The 18,380-nt window shown below is 40.2% G+C and overlaps 3 protein-coding genes across 4 annotated transcripts; 1 reads left to right on the top strand and 2 right to left on the bottom strand.

Annotated features, from left to right (window-relative positions):
• Positions 1-86: 86 nt before the first annotated feature.
• On the bottom strand, positions 87-3,694 carry LOC120799418 (ras-related protein Rab-18-B). The gene is made up of 7 exons (XM_040144600.1): positions 3,491-3,694; positions 2,991-3,046; positions 2,807-2,868; positions 1,812-1,884; positions 1,429-1,547; positions 1,029-1,095; positions 87-390 (listed from the first exon to the last, which is right to left on the bottom strand). The coding sequence occupies exons 1-7, from the start codon at positions 3,556-3,558 to the stop codon at positions 218-220; spliced, it is 618 nt and encodes a 205-aa protein (XP_040000534.1). The 5' UTR covers positions 3,559-3,694; the 3' UTR covers positions 87-217.
• A 1,391-nt stretch (positions 3,695-5,085) lies between these two features.
• Positions 5,086-9,181, top strand: LOC120799360 (patched domain-containing protein 3). Its single transcript, XM_040144480.1, has 4 exons — positions 5,086-5,811; positions 5,899-6,020; positions 6,217-6,362; positions 7,662-9,181. The coding sequence occupies exons 1-4, from the start codon at positions 5,092-5,094 to the stop codon at positions 9,179-9,181; spliced, it is 2,508 nt and encodes an 835-aa protein (XP_040000414.1). The 5' UTR covers positions 5,086-5,091.
• Positions 9,182-9,504: 323 nt separating this feature from the next.
• Positions 9,505-18,320, bottom strand: yme1l1b (YME1-like 1b). 2 transcript variants are annotated; one of them, XM_040144271.1, is made up of 18 exons: positions 18,084-18,320; positions 17,308-17,442; positions 17,019-17,196; positions 16,387-16,485; positions 15,951-16,060; positions 15,389-15,539; positions 15,209-15,292; positions 14,672-14,845; positions 14,330-14,482; positions 13,986-14,118; positions 13,200-13,262; positions 12,889-13,001; positions 12,525-12,680; positions 12,164-12,315; positions 11,928-12,054; positions 11,702-11,775; positions 11,506-11,592; positions 9,505-11,412 (listed from the first exon to the last, which is right to left on the bottom strand). In XM_040144271.1, the coding sequence occupies exons 1-18, from the start codon at positions 18,114-18,116 to the stop codon at positions 11,269-11,271; spliced, it is 2,166 nt and encodes a 721-aa protein (XP_040000205.1). In that variant the 5' UTR covers positions 18,117-18,320; the 3' UTR covers positions 9,505-11,268. The 2 variants fall into 2 exon arrangements, with proteins under 2 accessions (XP_040000205.1, XP_040000206.1); XM_040144272.1 differs by having other exon boundaries at positions 18,130-18,320.
• Positions 18,321-18,380: the final 60 nt, after the last annotated feature.

Here is an 18,380-nt window from a genome sequence, read left to right as displayed (position 1 = left end):
TAGTGACATGTGACAGATGAAGGTTGAAAAGGAAGTGTGCAAACAGCAAAATCCATTCGACCGACAGAACTACTCCAAAAATTAACTTTTTTTTTTTTTTTTTAAAGTACTCATCCGCTTCCACATCTCTCTCTCCTTCTCTTTCTCTCTTTTGCTCTCTGGTTCTGGTCCGTAGTCATTCCTATCACGTTGGTGCTTTTTTCATTTTTTTTCAGTTTCACGGTATGGAACAGTATCCTCCACATGCCCTGCCACTGGCCTGCTCCTGGTCCCCCAGACGGACCTTCTGGCCCTGGCTTTCACTCTCCCAAAGCCCTGGAGTCTGGAGGATTTTCTCCACAAGCTCCTCAAAGGCACACTGGACGCCGTCTTTGGTCTTTGCACTGGCCTCTGTACAAAGGAAAGAAGGACACTCAAGATTTATGAGATCAGTAAAGAACCAGAAGAGCACTTTCCAAAATGCTACAAAAAAATGGCACAACACTGATGACAAAGATTTAAAAAAAAAAATCCATGTATGAAACTATGACTTCTTCAAACAATCAGGAGACATCCAGTGGGATCCTGACCTCAGATTAAATCCATGACATCTTCTTGCTCAACCCTTCTCAAAACCCCTCAATTTAGCCGTTCGAAAATGGAAACTCCACAAAAATGTTAACCTAATTTCCCAGAGAGGGGTAAACTGGAGATGAGAATCAGGAACATGTGTAGGCATGGATTCGATAAATGAAGGTCTGCTAGATTTTATTCATAATGAAGTTCTTCTGCAGTGGCTGCATCTGCCAGTGCAGCGCTGACAGTCAAGAGACTCAAAAATCCCAATGCAGTATAAACAACACAACAAACCCAAACTAAATACCTGACTTACCAAGTAATGTCTGGAATTGTTCCAACTATGCAATTAAAGTTCTGACTTTAAATACAGTATGGTAAGTTTTAACAGCTTTAACTTACATTTTATGGCTCTATTAATTTAAAAGGCCACGTCTGACCAAGTCTGATTTGACTCTAACAAGGATACTTACCAATAAAAAGCATTGAGTGTTTCCTAGCAAACTTCAAGCCTTCGTTTCTGTCCACTTCATGGTCATCCTGAAAACCAAACAGACGTCCTATGTAATTTTTGCTATGCGGAATACCCATGGTAAAAGGATTATGTGTTTAAACAACATGTACTACACAAGTGTTGGAAAATGCAAAGCAACACCCATGGCTGGTGACCACAATAACAAAACAATCTAGCCTATTTTTTGGTGCTGTATAGTTTTCTTTTTCTTTAACATTAATAATGTAAGCAATACTGTATTTACTATATTTATAAAGCCAGATTAAAGCGTTGCTTCAGTCTTACACTGCATATGCTGTACATTAATACCAGCAATCCAGGATCTGTCAAGGAGATGGGCTAATGGAAGAGTGACTCACCTTATCAATTTTGTTTCCGACCAGCATTTTTACAATGTCGTTGCGTGTGGTATAGGTTTCTAATTCGTTCAGCCAGTTTTCGAGCTTTGTAAAAGTGTCACGCTTTGTGACGTCATATACTGTCAAAACGGAAGAGAGCAGGAGTCAGAGAGAATCAATATATAATGACAGTGTTATAACATCTTTATAACAGGAAAAAGAACTACGACTGCCGTTAATCTAGCAGCTGTTGATTTACAGTTTGGGTATTTAGCTTGTGTCAGTTTTTACCGATGAACAAGGAGCAACTGACAATATTCTTGTGATTTCAGAAGGATTAGAATGAATAAAATGCCGAGACATTATCAAAAAATTATTACGCTTTTTAAGTGTAAATTGTTTACCAAGGATGACTCCTTGCGCACCGCGGTAATAGCTGGGCGTCAGAGTGCGAAACCTTTCCTGTCCAGCTGTGTCCTGCAGAAGGGAAGACCGCAAAAGCTTCCATGACAGCAAACTTTTAAGACCAACAGGTACAGCAGCCAAGTCCCAGCGCCCACACTCACAGAGTCTGAGTCTAACATGTGTTCCTGATAAGTCTGCAAGGTCTCAGGACTGTCCCACTTTGAACCGGTGGCTGCCAGAGGACTCCTTAAAGACTTTTGGGGTCCTCAGACCCTTTGCTTGAGGGAACTTTCCACGATTCATATTGTTTTAATGTTAAAAGCAAGGATGACCAGGGAAGTCATTCAAAAAAATAGCCACAAAAACAGAACACTGAAAGAGCCAACAAAATCAAATTTACATGTAGTTATGTAGTTCTTTTTTCTAATAAGACAAAATTGTGCTGATTAGCTTTCAACAAATTAGACTGAACAACATTACTAACAACAAATATATATATTTGTTGTTAGTAATGTTGTGTGTGTGTGTGTATATATATATATATATATATATATATATATATATATATATATATATATATATGCACAAAATAAATAAGTCTATTGTGTGAAACTACATTGTAATTTCAGCCGAATCAGCTTGCCTCAGCCCATGTAACATATGACTTCAATAAGTGGTGTCTGATTCCTCGTAAAACATTTTGAGCCTTGCACCCTCCTGCAGACAAATACACACAATTTCACTGACAACACAGACAATTATATTTGTGACAGTTTAATGCTTGGGGCTGAGGGTATGGCCTCACTGTGTATGTGGTATTTTCCCAGGACTCTGGGAACTGCTACTTTGTGCACGATGATAGGATGTTTAAACTACTTTTCAGTTTTTCCGGCCATTTTGGCTGAGCAATGTCGCCACCTTGTGGACAGATTCCTGTACTTCACCATATTTTTCCTGACACATGCAGACAATGGCATAAAGACTTCTGTCTTACCCATATGGCGAGCTTTGCTTTGTTCCCATCTATAGCGAGTGTTTTTACTTTGAAGTCCACACCTGATCAGTCATGAGCGAGAGGAAAGAGAACGGACTTTGAATGATCAGTGTTAAATTATCCGTAGTTTCCATAAATCTGCGTACAGCATGTGTGTTTGTGTGTGTTCGTGTGTAACGCTAACCTATTGTGGCTGACTGCTCTGGATCAAAAGTATCGTCTGTGAACCTCAGGAGGAGACTGTTAGGGGAAATAAAGATAACATGGAAATGAGCAGTGCATACAGTACAATAGGCTTTTGTGAGTTGACTAAACACTCTATCAGCCATGTCCTCTGTCAGTTACATGAAGATCTCAGGATCACAACAACTCTAGAGTTTTTGATGTTGAGCATGACTATGGATGAACAACACCCTTTGTACACGTTAAGATGCCTTACTACGGGTAAAAAATACCCGCACAACGTTTTACCACTGAATATGTAACCTTGGCGTTATTAAATCGCCCAATTGTCAACTTGTTCACGGCGATTATTCAGAAGAAACATGGTGGAAAAAGACCAGCGACCGTACCAGCTAGCTGTAGCAACAGTTGCTGAGCGGTGGGGAATTAACTTACACAACAGGAAGATTGTCAACATTCACAACAGGCTAGCTAGTAAGCTCGGTGCAAACAGCGACCAACCTGGACTTCCCCACTCCGCTTTCGCCTATTATCAACAGCTTCAGAGTTGTCAACACGTCTTCGTCCATGTTCCTACGGGAGCTACCTTAACTTCTACTTGGCGTCGATTTAAGCGACAATTTTGACTTGTTTTTAAGAAAGCAGGCGGCTAGCTGCTCCGATGACAGCCTGCTGTTCGCGCAACTTCCGCCCAACCTGCGACGCTTAACGTCACGCAGGTTGACGAGGCTTCGAATTAAAATAAGATCAAATTAAATCAAATTAAATTAAATCAAATTAAATCAAATTAACTGAAATTAAATTGAATTACATTAAGTTAAATTAAATTAAATTAAATGCTATCAATAAGTTGTTAGTCTACACTTCTATACTTATACTCTATATTTCTTTAAAAAATAATTTAAAAAAAAAATACAAAATAATAGCCTAAACAAAATGGAAGTTGTGATGAGAAAAATACATAATATAAAAAATGATTAAAGGGTTAAAACTGTGCTAACAGTATTTAGTCTCAAAGTGTTGTGTTAAGACATAAAACTCTTTTGTGATGAAAATCCTCTTTTTAAGCACACCAAGCATACAATGTCCAAGAAAATGATGTTGCTGGGAGCCTTTCTAGTCTGTTGGAATGAGGATACATCACCTACTCAGAAATATGGATAAGAATAATGACTGTTGCAACCCTACTCTGATAAGGGTATTTACTGTCTGTCATGTATCATATATGGAATTAAGAAATGAAGATAAAGGTGACACTGACATTCGATACCGATAAGTCCCAGTTCTTGATATCAGATCCAGCAGAGTCACCTCCTCATCTATAGATGTGGGTTGGCTAAATCTAAAACAATGGGACTGCCACATAGGATTTGAACCTGGTGATAATGGCTTAAACTATTGATAATTGCCTCTTTACACCAGTTGGTATAAAAGTTAAGATTTAACCTACTGTTCAAAGTAAACAGGGCGTTTTTAGTTGTCAGGAGGTTACACTGGGAGTTTTGTCTGTGTAACATATTGCTAAAAAAATCTGGATTCTTTATGTATCTGCTTTCTTCATCAGTTGACCTACCTTTTTTAAAGTATTTTAACAAAAATGTGGATTTGTCTTTAAGGGTTAAGGAAAACCTTTGAATAGCCTAAATGAAGACCCACATTATAAAGCACAATACATCTTTGTTCTGTGTCTTTTCTACACTGCATTGATCCCTAAACATTATGTTAACCCAGCCATGAAAGGGAATCACCTGGGGGATAAGCAATAAGAAACCAGTGACTGTACCAGGAAGTGTGATGGAACCAGTGAGCCATACTACACCTTCTATTCTTCAATCGGTTCTTTGATTGAGCTGGTCCTCAATCCTCGTCTGCCTCTGTTCGTCACAGAGAAGGCCAACTCTGTTATTATGCAAATCTCAGCCCATGAAGGAGCTGAAAAGAGTTTGCAGCACAATAAATACAGCTGGCTGTGACTACAGTTCTCTCTAATGTCGCCCTGAAAATTCTGAGAATAGGAGCAGCTCTTGTATATTCCCCAGAACGGTTTCTGTACTAAATTCCAACCAGAAATACAGCTTTTAAGGGAGCAGGTTCCTGCAGCTATGGCCAAGTGCCGCACAGATTGCATAGAGAGACCCCTGCGGATTTGTTTTCAGATGTTGGGCTGTTTTATCGGATCCCATCCCTGGTGGTTCCTCATCACCCCCCTTATTCTCTCAGCAGGTCTGGGGAGCGGGTTTTATTTTCTCGTGGACAGGATGTCCAACAATATCGAAGAACAGTTCACACCTGTTGATGGACAGGCCAAGCTGGAGAGGAAATACATCCAAGAAACTTTCCCAGGAAATGAGTCCATGTTTTCGAACTTAAGGCTGAGCACAAGTGGGAATTATGCAACTCTCATAGCTACAAGTGACAAGAATATCCTGACGGTTGACTCACTTCAGGACATCCTATACTGGGACTTTAAAATTAGGAGTATGGTAGTGCAGTTTGACAACCAGTCATTTGAATATGTGGATGTTTGTGCTGGTGTGATGGGATCCTGCACCTCTAATGATATTCTAGATATTATTAAATGTAATGCCAGCAATATACATGCTGTCAATTTGACATTTCCATGGTATCACTCTGATGTTAGGAGTATTCCCCTATATTTAAGTCTGGGGAGTGTGAAATTAGATAAGGACAGCTCAGTAGTTGAAAGTGCTGAAGCCATACAGCTCCATTACTATTTACGAGAGGACACCAAAGCAAAAACAGATCTATGGTTGAAAAGTTTCTTAGATTTGGTCTCAAATGAATCATCAACTTCCCTTCAGGTAAGTGGACTTTTAACATACCAGTGCTTTAAATGATCTGCTTTTCATGAAAGTGGTGTCTGTTAAATTCATTAATAATCTTTCTAGGTGTCATACTCCACCTCTATGTCAATGCAGTGGGAATTCGAGAAAACTCCAGCTTCCGTCATCTATTTATTCTCCATCACGTATGCCATTGCCATCACATTTTCAATTATATCATCTTGGAGGTTGGTAAAACATTTGCTTTTGAATTTAGATTGAGTTATCAAGTAAAGAGAACATTTCACAACAATCCCACACTCAACTCATTAAAGCCAGTTAAAGAAACCCTTGCATTTATGAAATAAAAGTCCACAATTTTAAAAAAACGAAAGCATATGTTTTGTGTTGAGTGACTGAATCTACAATCTCTGATTTCCCCAGGTTGGATAATGTGAGGACGAAGGTGTGGGTGGCATCTTTTGGGCTGCTCTCCACAGGTCTAGCAGTCCTGAGTGGTTTTGGTGCACTGTTGTTGCTGGGTCAACCTTTTGTCATGACAGCTGCATCCTGTCCTTTCATGATATTAGGTAGGATGTGCTGAACATCCAGGTCCACTCTGCCTGGGTTGAATCAAAGTTAAAAATGACTCAAAACAAAATGACTTCATACTTGACTTCATGCTGAATGTACATACATACATTCAGCATTCCTTGCACAATTTTGAATTAAAATCCCACTTTTCTGTTTCCATTTACTAGTCAACTGCTATAGTATATAATAATTTTATTTTTAGCATGTACCTTTTTGGTTTTTTTAGACCTGATGTAATTATTATCTCCATGTCCATACAATGTTGATGATCACTGATAATGTACAGCATACTTTTCATGTCATACACCTAGGACTTAACACATTAGGGGGGCCTGGGGCAAAAACTTTGCTGTTGGGCTCCTCAAGACCAAAAACAATACAGAGTTGATATTCATTGTGGGGGATTACACAACTCAAGCTAATTCCAAGACTCAGTTAACTGACTGAGATAGTGTACAGAACTAAATGAAAACCAATGGCTGCCCAGAACAGTAGTAAAAATACACCCAGAAAACGAAAGTGGTCAGCAAAATGCACAGAAGCCTATACATAAAGTTCAGTGTTGTACTTCTATATCACTTCTTTTTTTTTAAAAAGGATCAAAATCGATGCATCGATCTGCAGAATGAGAGTCTGTCTTCTTCTTTGTCAAAACCTGGTGCCTACGTTACCCACAATGCAACTTGACTGTCATCAGTTTGGTCAGACATCAGGTGATGCTAGTAGCAGCTAATGTAGCCTCGATGGGGAGTGGTTACAGAGGTCTGGTAAGCTCACTCCTTTCAGCACCTGACTCAAGAGACATGACTTGACACAATTTATCTCACTTTGCACAGCTCCCTCTGGAATCACAGAAGGATTTATAAAACATTTTTCACATAATCAGTAGTATTCCTTAAGACCTGCAAACAGACTTTGACGTGTACAGGTGGTGCACTTCCCATTTAAAGGGCTAAAACTTGCAAATACAGTGCTAATTGCCTTTAAAATTTGATTTTGCCACATGCCTTTCCACAGCACAGAGATGCAAGATAAGGTTATTATGCAGGACCCAATTCAGGTGCTTTAGGCTATTTTAGTGGTGAGCATCTTCTATCACATTACAAAAGAACAACAAACAACAGCTTGAGATATACACCTATATTAAAGCAAAAAAGGAGACAAATTAAGACCTACACAGCTTTCCACAAACCTGGGGCTTTTCAATTGTCTGCTCTGGGTAATCAAGCCTTGCACAGCAAAGGCTGGATTACCCAGAGAAAAAATCTCTTTCTCCTCATACTTTTAACCTACAGGTATTGGACTCGATGATATGTTCATCATGATCTCCTGCTGGCAGAGGACCCGTGTCCTGGATAGCGTCCCAGAGCGGCTCGCTGACACCTACAGGGATGCTGCCGTCTCCATCACCATCACCACCCTGACCGATGCTCTGGCTCTCTTCCTGAACTACAGCTCTCCCTTTGGCTCCGTCCAGACCTTCTGCCTTTATGCTGGGATTTCTGTTTGCTTCTGCTATTTGTACAACATCACTTTCCTGGGGGCTTGTATGGCTTTGAACGGACAGAGGGAAGCAGAGAACAAGCACTGGTTCACCTGTGCCAAAATCCCAGAAGACCTACCATCCAGGAATTCAAAAGCCTTCAGTATCTGCTGTGTTGGAGGGAGCTACGATCACATCACTGAAAAAGAGGAAACTGAGTCCATAAGCCACATTTTTGAGCAGTTCTACGGCCCATTTCTGACCCACAAACTGATAAAAGCACATGTATTTGTCATCTATGCAGGCTATCTAGCTGTTAGTATCTATGGTTGTTGGATCTTAAAGGAAGGACTTGATATCAGGAATCTGGCTTTGGATGATTCCTACATCATTGATTACTACAATAATCAAAGGCAGCACTTTTCTGAATATAGCTGCAATGCGATGGTCGCAGTGAAACAGCCCCTCCCTTACTGGGATGAGGAAGGACAGAGGCAACTGCACTCATGCATTTCAAATTTTGAAAGTTTGCACTATGTCAATAGTACATTTGCTTGGTTTCTTTCCTTCCAACAGTATGCCAATGCAGCCAATCTCAACATGAGCTCTCGAGACGCTTTCCAAACCCATCTGCCCCATTTCTTAGAACTCACCCCAATGTTTAGACAAGACATCAACTTGACTGCAGACAGTGAGATTCAGGCCTCTCGCTTTTTCATTCAGACACTAAACAAAACCACAATGAAGGACATGATGGTTGGACTCAGGAAAACAGCAGAGGAATGTCCAGTAGAGCTCCTGGTCTACCACCCTGCTTTCATCTACTTTGATCAGTATACTGTTATAATGGACAACACCATTCAAACCATCCTGGTGGCTGTGGTAGTGATGCTAGTTGTCTCACTCGTCCTGATACCCAGTCTCTTTTGCTGTGTATGGGTGGCTTTTGCAATTTGTTCAGTCACCGTTGGTGTGACAGGATTCATGGCGCTGTGGGGTGTAAACCTTGACTCCATTTCCATGATCAACCTTGTCATGTGCATTGGTTTCTCTGTGGATTTCTCAGCACATATAGCTTGCTGTTTTGTCTCCAGTCCCAAACGTGACGTCAATGAGAAAGCTATGGATGCCTTGGCCCATTTAGGGTATCCTATTCTGCAAGGAGCATTGTCCACAGTTTTAGGAGTGGTGGTGCTGTCTGTGTCTGGAAGTTACATCTTTAGGACATTCTTCAAGGTTGTGTTTCTTGTGATTACATTTGGGCTGCTCCACGGCTTAATTTTTATTCCAGTGTTTCTGACACTGTTTGGAGCCCGTGAGGAGTGTTGTTAAAGTGGGGATGTCCATTTTACTCCGGCTGCTGGAGCCGTAGTGATATTTTAGGGACACCATTACAGATATTGTACCAACCAAATTACATATACATATGCTGATTTATTAGAAAAAACATTTTTTCACTTCATTTTTACTACTTTTTTTGTGTGTATGTCAGTGCCGAACTAACATATTCTGGTTTGACTTGTCGGAGGTGTAAACATGGTGCCACTTGTCTAATTTGTAACAAAGGCATATGCAGTGTGATTTTGTAGTTTTGTAAAAAAAAAAAAAATCTGCAGTACACCCCAACCCACTGAGCCACACACACAAACCAAAAATTACAAGTTTTTCTTTGGGATTCTTTTTATTTATTTCAGCTGCACAAAGGTTCATTAAGCATTGCCATCACATTGTTGAGAGATTTTTGGCAATCAGCAGAAAGCTATTCAGTGTGTACACAGCATACAAGCATTACTATACATCTATATACAATGTACCCATCACACCCCAATCCTATATACAACTAAACATGGGTAAAAGGCCAATAAGCAGAACAAATGTTGTGTCCAACTGAAGCAAAAAACCAAGATAACACTACGTTTTAACATATGCTGGTGGTAATCATGACAAGAGCCATACTTTGTTTAAATTGCTAAAGTAAGGATTAGATACACTGTTGCTGCTTTAACCCTTCAATGTAAAATGAAGACATTCAACATTTTAACAGACACAAAACTGCAAATTTCAATCCACAAACTCTGCTGAAGAAATGTCATTAAGAATCATGGATGCCTCTTTACAATTAGACTAACTTAACTGTTACACATAAATGTGATGTTTGTCTGACATCTTCTTTCACAGACAGCAATGGACAGTAACTGAAAGAACCGGCCAAATCCACTCATTTGCAGTTACAAGAAAAACTAGTATTTTTTGCTGAGAGGCTTTTCAGAAGCCAAACTCAGAATATTTTAATAAATTAAGCCAACATTACAACTTTAAATCCTAAAGATTCCAATACTCTATAACTACATAAACGCAGCCTTTATTTCTTGCAATGCTTTTTGAGGCTGAGCAGCAGTTTTTGTTCAATCTGTACGCACAGCATAAATGAAATGAATCACAGGAAGAGCGCACATATGCATTTTCAATTTGTTCACTTATCCAAAGTGCTGGGACGTAGTAGCTTAACTTTTTACACTTCCTACTTCAAAAGGAAAAAAATATACACTTACAGGACATTCCCCAAAAGGCCACCTTTAAAAATAAGCAACAGGGACACAAGCAGAGGGTAACTGCATGACAGGAGAATGTATATATATATGCATGATCTTTTCAAACATCCCAGACACAAAGACTCTAATGGAAAGAAATCACAATTCTAGGTGCTAACTTGAGAATAACAAGCTGAAATAGAGAGTACGGCCTGACATTGAAGATGTACTTCACAAATAACAGATATGAACACAGAGAGACGACTAACAAAAATGAGCTGAGATTAAGTTCAATTCTGGTGGCCATGATTACACAGTAACTCTTTGGGTTAATGGTATATACTGCTCAGCATTTCCCATTGACAGAATAGGAATCTATAAAGACTTGGCTAATCACAATTGGATCCAATTAAAAAAAAAAAAAAAGATAAAGGAATTCTATACAGACGCTGTTTTTACACTTGAGGTGCATATTTACATTCATTATTATTATTGTATTATTTTCTAACACCAGCTGATAAAGTGACCTGAGCAACATCCTTAACATTAGACATTTGACCTTTTAACCTTTACAACATACAATGAACCTGTGAAACATACTGTACATCTGCTAACCTCTGAACACAGGAAAAGTCATGTTTAAGTTTCAAATAACAAAGCTACTTGTCTGGGAATACTGATGAGATTCCATGAAGGTGACCAGCATGAAGATATGACATTTCCCACGAGAGCACTTGTCGAGAGACTTTGTGAATGCAGGGCAAGGCCACGACTTCTTACTTCTCTGATTTACTGCTCAAAAACTGAGTCCATACCGTAATGCCTGAAATCTCACAAATATGACCCCTTCCCTGTTGCTTCCCCATGTGATTGTTGCGGTCCTTGGTTTCATCTCGTCTCCAGGGTCTTGCCCTCCAGGACCAGCTGGATCTCTTTGGCATCCAGCGTCTCATACATGAGCAGAGCATCTGCCAGGTTCTTGTGCTCCTTGGCGTGAGACTTCAGCAGGGCTTTGGCACGCTCATAAGACTCCTGGAGACAGCAAGAGAAAAGAAAGTTAGAAGTATTATTATAGGAGCTGAGTTGGTTTTTATGTTTAGTCATTCTATAAGAGATCACACAGACCTTAAGTAACACCCTGACTTCCTGCTCCACAGCTGCTTGTGTCTCTGGGCTCTGCTGTGTCATGTCAGTATAGGTCATCACACCCAGCTGAGAGACAATGGGGCAAGTCAATACATAAATAAATGTTAAATCTTAACAAAAACTGAACAGAATATGATCGGCCCTTCCTTTTTAAGTCCCTGTCAAGTCTGCAAACCTTTTCGCACATTCCAAATCTGGTTACCATCATCTTAGCAATCTTGGTAGCACTGTCAAAGTCGCTTGATGCTCCTGTAGAGGAAGAAATCACATGTTGCCTCTTTAAATTTCAGCCTACCAAACACCTTTTTTTGTGTAAGAAAATTCAAGATTTTGTCCTATATTATACCCTCTCAACTAAAACATTTTATGATTTACTGGCCCTTTTGAGGACAATTTCCTACCGGTTGTAATGTATTCATGGCCAAATATAATCTCCTCTGCTACACGGCCGCCCATACTAACATCCATCTGGGCCAGTAACTGAGAGCGAGTCTCACTCCAACGATCATTCTCCGGAAGCATGGACACCTGGGAAGAAGAAGGAAAAAAAAAAAAAGGAAAGTTTGCACCAGAACTGGTGTCAAAGTTGGATACGCACGGTTAAACTATATGGTTTACGAGGTCTAGGTTTTCTTACATGTCCCAGACTAGGGCCCCTGGGCATGATAGTAGCCTTGTTGATCGGCATGGCATCTTTGGTGTAGTAAGCTACAATTGCGTGGCCCGATTCGTGGTACGCTGTAATGAGCTTGTTCTTCTTGTCTATTTCTGCGCTCCTCCTCTCAGGGCCTTGAAGAAGAGAGAAGGATGAATGAATTGATTTCATCCAGAAAAAGAACAGAAGGGTTACGAGTTGCAGAAAGATTAGAAAAAAGAAGACAGTGGGGATAGGGATGGGTAGAAAAATGAAGCATACAGTATCCCAAAAAAACAAACAAAAAAAACCAAAAAAAACAAGTGAATGGTGTTTCTTAACCAACTAGCAAAACATTTCTCACCCATGAGAATTTTGTCTTTAGCAAACTCCAACTCCTTCATAGTGACCATGTCTTTGCCATCAACTGCTGCCTTCAAGGCTGCCTGATTGACCAGATTTTCCAGGTCAGCGCCGGAGAAGCCCACTGTGCCCCGGGCAATAATACTGGCCTCAATAGCTGCACAGATAAGACACAGCATTCACAGCGTTCTCACATTTATCTAGAACAGCCAGTCTAGGTCTTTTAGCAAAGCAAAGCAAGTATCAAATATTCTTAGAAGATTCAGCCTACGATGTCAACAGTTCAAATACTGTGCACTAAAATTATACATTTAAGTAAAATATATTTTGACTTATTCCGGGAGTAGCTAATGCTTATTTCACACCTTGATCCACCTTAATCTTCTTCAGGTACCAGTTGAGGATCTCTGTGCGTCCTTTCACGTCTGGTTTGGGGACAGTCACCTGCATGTCAAAACGTCCTGGGCGGATCAGGGCACTAAAAGGGTAGATCAGTTTGTTATTAGGATACTGATTCTGTCAGTATATACCTCTGAAACACAACCTCAAAGCTGTGGTCAATACTTTGTTATTGACAAGGACAGCTGTGACTCTCTAGGATGTAAATCTTGACATTTCTAAATGTTCATTGTAAGCTTTGACATTGTGCTATAGCAAGAGACAAAGGTAAACATACTTATCTAAAGCCTCAGGGAAGTTTGTTGCTCCAATGATGATCACACCTTCATTTGGTTTAAACCTAGAAAGTAATATCACAGGGTGCATGCAAGTCAGTGTCTGCAATGTAGGAACATGTCTCTTGTTTTTGGATCAAATCTTTTTTGCTATGTTTTCCGATCAAAGCAACCTTCAGCTCGCTTTCAAGTTACAAATTGGGCCGCAGTGCAGTACTTTGTTTATTCTTTTGTTGACCAGCGCTGTGCTGTGCTGTGCTGTATGCACTTGTGATTAAAGACTGCGCTTTATTATCTATAGTTGCATACTTCAAATGAAGTCAGCCCGACCGCTTTAAGTTTAGATTAGATTGACATGGTTTTTGAATCAATGCATTGAAATACCTTGATTTGTCATATATTCATTCAATAGATTAGTGTAAATCTCATTCCAGTATGGTTATTTTTTCTATAAACGGTTTCTTTGTTAAATTTCTCGCTATCAAAACACAAAATCATACACGGTACATGATCTTATCTTGATTTCCACAGTTCCCTCAAACTTTTGCACATGCCTCAACTATTGCTTAATTTTTTGTATTTCTTAAGTTCATGAAGTGAGTGCCCAAACTTTTGCATACAGCTGTGTATCATAACAGAAGACTTTATCTACATCAAGCGCTGTTCACAAACGCATTGCAAACCCACCATATTGAATATGCCAAATTCACTTTAATCTGAAGTAAAATAACTCCTCAACGATTGCATACTGGAATAGTAAAAATGCAACTGATCATTTTAGAGATTACCCATCCATCTCAGCAAGTAGTTGGTTGATAGTCTGTCTGGAGTAAGGGTGCATGGGAGACTCGATCCTTTTCCCACCCACGCTGTCCAGTTCATCAATGAAGATCACACAAGGAGCATTGGCTTTGCCCTCCCCTAGAAAAAAAAAACAGTGAGACAAACATAAACATATGTACTACAATATTCAGCACAATTATAATTACTATTATTGCCACAATCACACAGCCCTTGTATTATGAAAAGTCAACTTTAAACATTCAATTGGCCTTTAAGGAAGGAAAAGGTCAACTTTGATGTTAAAATGATACAAAAAAACCCAAAAAAACAACAACAACCCAAAACCTACTGAAAAGGTTCCTGATGCGACTGGCTCCCACTCCAACAAACATCTCATCAAACTCCGACCCAGAGGCGTAGTAGAATGGTACATCCGCCTCTCCGGCCACCGCTCTGGCCAGTAGGGTCTTACCAGTCCCCGGAGGGCCAACCAGTAGCACACCTAAAGTACAGGAAAAAGGAGAGAGTGATTTAAAAAAAAAACAACAAAAAAAAAAACAGAGCCCTCCGTAGTATTGTGGCATCACCATAGCAGCTGAAAGGTATTAAACAGTAACACACAGAAGTGCAGAATTGCTGAAATTTATAAAGCTTTTCATCTATCTTAAAACACACTGAGAGAAAGCCCTACCTTTTGGCAGCTTTCCTCCCAGTGCAGTAAACTTCTGTGGGTTTTTCAGGAACTCCACCACTTCCTGCAGCTCATTCTTAGCTTCTTCTACTCCTTTGACGTGCTCAAATGTCACGTTTTTCATCTGGACAGGGTCCACTGCAGAGTCCAGGCCTGATGTGGTTCGGAACCGCACTGTCCAAAATGGTTAGATTCAAGTTCGAAATCACACTGCATGGCATGGTTAATAAACACACACAAATACACACACACAGCCTATTATTAAAGAGTTATTTAACAGCTGCATCTGACTGCATGTGTTAATGCTTCATATTGCAATTTAGAATCCGTTGTCTGCAAATAAACTGAAAATGGTTTTATTCTGTTCTTTTCTTTTAAGGTTGAATAAATGTTCCATATGCATACATTAGTAAATCGGGCAAATTCTGAGTTATATTTCTATTAATATTAATATATTAAAATATTAACATATTGGCAGTGATTTCATGTATGACAAGTAATTAAAAAGCAGCTTTAGAGGAGAAAAGGAGTCTTTACCCGATAGGAAGGGGGTTTTGGAGATACCATAGAGCCCAACAAGAAGCAGCACCAGCAGGATGAGACGAGTCCTCCTCAGAGAGTCTGAACAGTTGGAAAAATTACAGGAAAACTATACATCAGTACTGTTTAATATTAGTAACTTGTGTGTGTGACTAAAGTTTCTCATTTAAAACTTGCCCTGTGTGCGTTGTGTCAAGGCTTGAGCTTTCAGGAAACCCTCAGCAAAGCCCCTCTTGAAAGCATCCTGTTGTCCATCGGGTATGTTCTTGTTCTTCAACAGGCTGTCTAGACTTTCCACTTCAATCCCCTTGTCACGGGAAAGAAAACCCTGCCGCACAAGGCAAGATTGGTCACAGCACTATTCACTGAGCCAGAACACTCTTTCACTTTTATCACAACTTTACTATGAAGCTGATCGCACTGGACAAGCTCTGTAGGCCTGAGGATGCACCTGCTCTGCCTTTATTTTTAAATTCTTGCACAGATAGGAGAGCTTTTTATTTTGTCATGCCACCTTAAAGATAGCTGCTGTCAATAACTTAGCTAATGCAGCTGCATAACTGATAACATTAGTTAACTAAATAAGAAAAACATAACATCCATTTCAGCTGTAACATTATAGGCCTTTTGGTGACAATGATTTCCAGCTTCACCTCAATTTTGCTTGTGTGCAGAAAATCTAACGTGCTTAAGGATTTGCCTAAGCGTGTTAAGTGTGTGAACATCTCTAAGTACCTACCTTCATAAACGATGGCGTGAACCCCTCAGATTCCACAGGGCGATCGAAGGCTGTTTGCAGTCGTCTGGTTTTGCTCTTTAGAGTTTTAAAGCCTCTGCTCTGGACCAGCACTTGAATAATGCAGTAATTATACGTTGTTAACGTAGTTTAAAAAAAACAACCATATTTCCACAGCATATAACGTCACTAGATTAGGATAAACATTATAAATGTACATCTTGTTACAGGTAAATGTACAATGTATTTGTAAAATACATAACAGTTTTTCATAATATTGATGGTTAACTGGAATATTTGTTATTATCATAGTAATGTTAGTCTATATTGTTTTGAAATAACATACAAACAAACTCAAGACATGTATTATTAGTAACTGAATACAATGCTTCTGATCAGTTTATTATAGCACTTATAAATGCTTCAAGTCCGAAGTTACCTGGGCAGTGTTGTAGCTCTGTGCAGATAGACTGAAGAGGTGAAGGTTGCTGCCTGGAAAAAACGTGGGCTGACATTGGCATGGGACCACATGAGAACCCTGAGAACAGAGGAAAAGCGCTGTTTATTACACGTGCATAAGAAATGAAAGCATAGTTAACTGAGAGTATTTCAGGATTAAGGGATAGCAACCATCCATGTGAGGCTTCACATCACATAGAAGCAAACTAAACCCATCGCTGGAGATGAGATGCATCAGAATTTCCTAAGAATGTTTCCCACCTCCATTAACTAGTTTCCAGTTCAATTCTCTGCAATAGCTCAGCACAGCTACAGGTTTCAAATGTATTGCACACTGGGAAGTGCTCATCTGTTGAATTCCTTCATGAGTGTTGGGGGTTTCGAGGTTCCAGTAATGTTCTAGCAATGCAAGAGATGACTAGTCTCTGCAACACATATTATGTTTAGTAATCAAGAGGCATCCAGCATTCATTGATACTATGACAGAAGCACCAGTCAGATGTAAACAGCAGTAACACCGAGCTAGATAAAAGTGAACACCAGTCCAAGGCACACCAGTATAAGGGGAAAAAGCGTGGGTGTCGTGTTTATAACCAACATCCGCATTCTCACCATGCTTGTTGTAGAAAAAGGAGTGTGTAGAAAGATGGGAGGTCCTCCAGGCTTTCTGACCACTCACTGGAAGCGGTGCCTCTTGAGTGCTCAAGCGTGGAAACACACAGTTCACAAGCTCATCCAGCTGCTGTGTTCCCAGGTCGGATAATCCAAGCTCCCGCAGGTTCCACATGGACTGTACACAAGTACATTACAAAAATCTGTGTTTTACTCCATTAGGTACACATGTACAATCTAATGGAGTAAAACGATTCTGCCATCAAAAATCTACCCCACTGATGCGTACCTCGGCGCAGTGTAGTTCTGAGTCTGAGTCATGCTCCTTGTGTTTTCTGGATTTGCAGGTGGCACTGCTGCTGCTTCCCACTGAGCTCTTCAGAGAGTGCAGGACGTTGATGAAGTGGCTGAGAGGCACAGTCACCTGTGATCAAACAGTGAGTGAAGTTACGTGTTTTGAATAGTTCAGAATAATGACTATCATACATGTTACAGTCTTCATCAGAACCCCCTATTTATATGTAGCCCAGATGCAGCTAACATAGAGAGTGACAGTAGCGAGCCACCGGTGAAGTACACCTGCTAGCTGGTGTTACTGCGTCTTCATGATCTAAATCAAGATTATGATCTTGCCCTAAATGGGAGAAAGGTAGTCAGAAACAGGTAATTATCATTTATCTAGAGAAAAGCTGGTTAAACTGCTGATTTATAAGAATATGAGGGGTATCAGTAGTCAAACGTGTTTCTCATTGACGCAGTTTCTCATCTGGCAGCTAAGGACACACTAAACGCTCAACAGAGCACTAGCGGTTAAACTAAGTAAGCTCCTCTCAACTCAACGACCCGCACAGTAGGCTCTTTATCTCTGTTGAAATTACCGGTAGGATGTAGATAAAAATTTGTCTCAAATCATTAAACCAAAACGAAAGGTCGACAACAATTTCGCTCACAAGAGAACAAGCTAAGGTTAACTTAGCTTGCTAGCGGGCTGAGCTGAACGGGACAGACCCAAAACAACAACAATGCTAACGTTAGCTTGGCCTAACGTTTCTCGCTTTTCCTTACCTGTGGTTGGACCGTCATTGACAAGGAAAACATTTTTAATTCTCACCGGTACAAGACGGCCGTTAAAGTACGCAAGTTCTACCACTGCCACAGAGTTAAAGGTCAGTGTTTCTTTCGCCTTAACTTTCTGTCCCAGCCACAGCGAGTCCGGCTGCGAACTTCAGCGGTACGCGGACAGCCGAACAGAAACCGGATGTGACCTCTGCCTCCTCGTTACAAATTGTGTGTCCCTGTCAAAATCTGTTCTCCTTCTTCTGGGCTGTTTCAAGTTCCTCGTATTTAGCCCCTGTCATTGGA

The sequence above is a fragment of the Xiphias gladius genome, chromosome 14, assembly GCF_016859285.1.
Source record: "Xiphias gladius isolate SHS-SW01 ecotype Sanya breed wild chromosome 14, ASM1685928v1, whole genome shotgun sequence".
In the NCBI taxonomy this organism is placed as follows: Eukaryota; Metazoa; Chordata; class Actinopteri; order Istiophoriformes; family Xiphiidae; genus Xiphias; species Xiphias gladius.
The sequence above is the reverse complement of the archived record's forward strand: the minus strand, read 5'-3'. Positions and strand labels throughout refer to the sequence as shown.

What these genes read in the sequence shown, in the direction of transcription:
- LOC120799418 (XM_040144600.1), bottom strand. Translation starts at nt 3,558, where the DNA reads ATGGACGAAGACGTGTTGACAACTCTGAAGCTGTTGATAATAGGCGAA. An exon ending in TCGGAAACAAAATTGATAAG is followed by an intron (nt 1,096 to 1,428) that starts GTGAGTCACTCT and finishes TTTGGTTTTCAG; the next exon opens with GATGACCATGAAGTGGACAG. An exon ending in ACACTCAATGCTTTTTATTG is followed by an intron (nt 391 to 1,028) that starts GTAAGTATCCTT and finishes TCCTTTGTACAG; the next exon opens with AGGCCAGTGCAAAGACCAAA.
- yme1l1b (XM_040144271.1), bottom strand. Translation starts at nt 18,116, where the DNA reads ATGTTTTCCTTGTCAATGACGGTCCAACCACAG. An exon ending in CAATGACGGTCCAACCACAG is followed by an intron (nt 17,443 to 18,083) that starts GTAAGGAAAAGC and finishes GTTTGATCACAG; the next exon opens with GTGACTGTGCCTCTCAGCCA. An exon ending in AGAGCTACAACACTGCCCAG is followed by an intron (nt 16,061 to 16,386) that starts GTAACTTCGGAC and finishes GCATTATTCAAG; the next exon opens with TGCTGGTCCAGAGCAGAGGC.
- LOC120799360 (XM_040144480.1), top strand. Translation starts at nt 5,092, where the DNA reads ATGGCCAAGTGCCGCACAGATTGCATAGAGAGACCCCTGCGGATTTGT. An exon ending in TCAATTATATCATCTTGGAG is followed by an intron (nt 6,021 to 6,216) that starts GTTGGTAAAACA and finishes TGATTTCCCCAG; the next exon opens with GTTGGATAATGTGAGGACGA. An exon ending in CTGTCCTTTCATGATATTAG is followed by an intron (nt 6,363 to 7,661) that starts GTAGGATGTGCT and finishes TTTAACCTACAG; the next exon opens with GTATTGGACTCGATGATATG.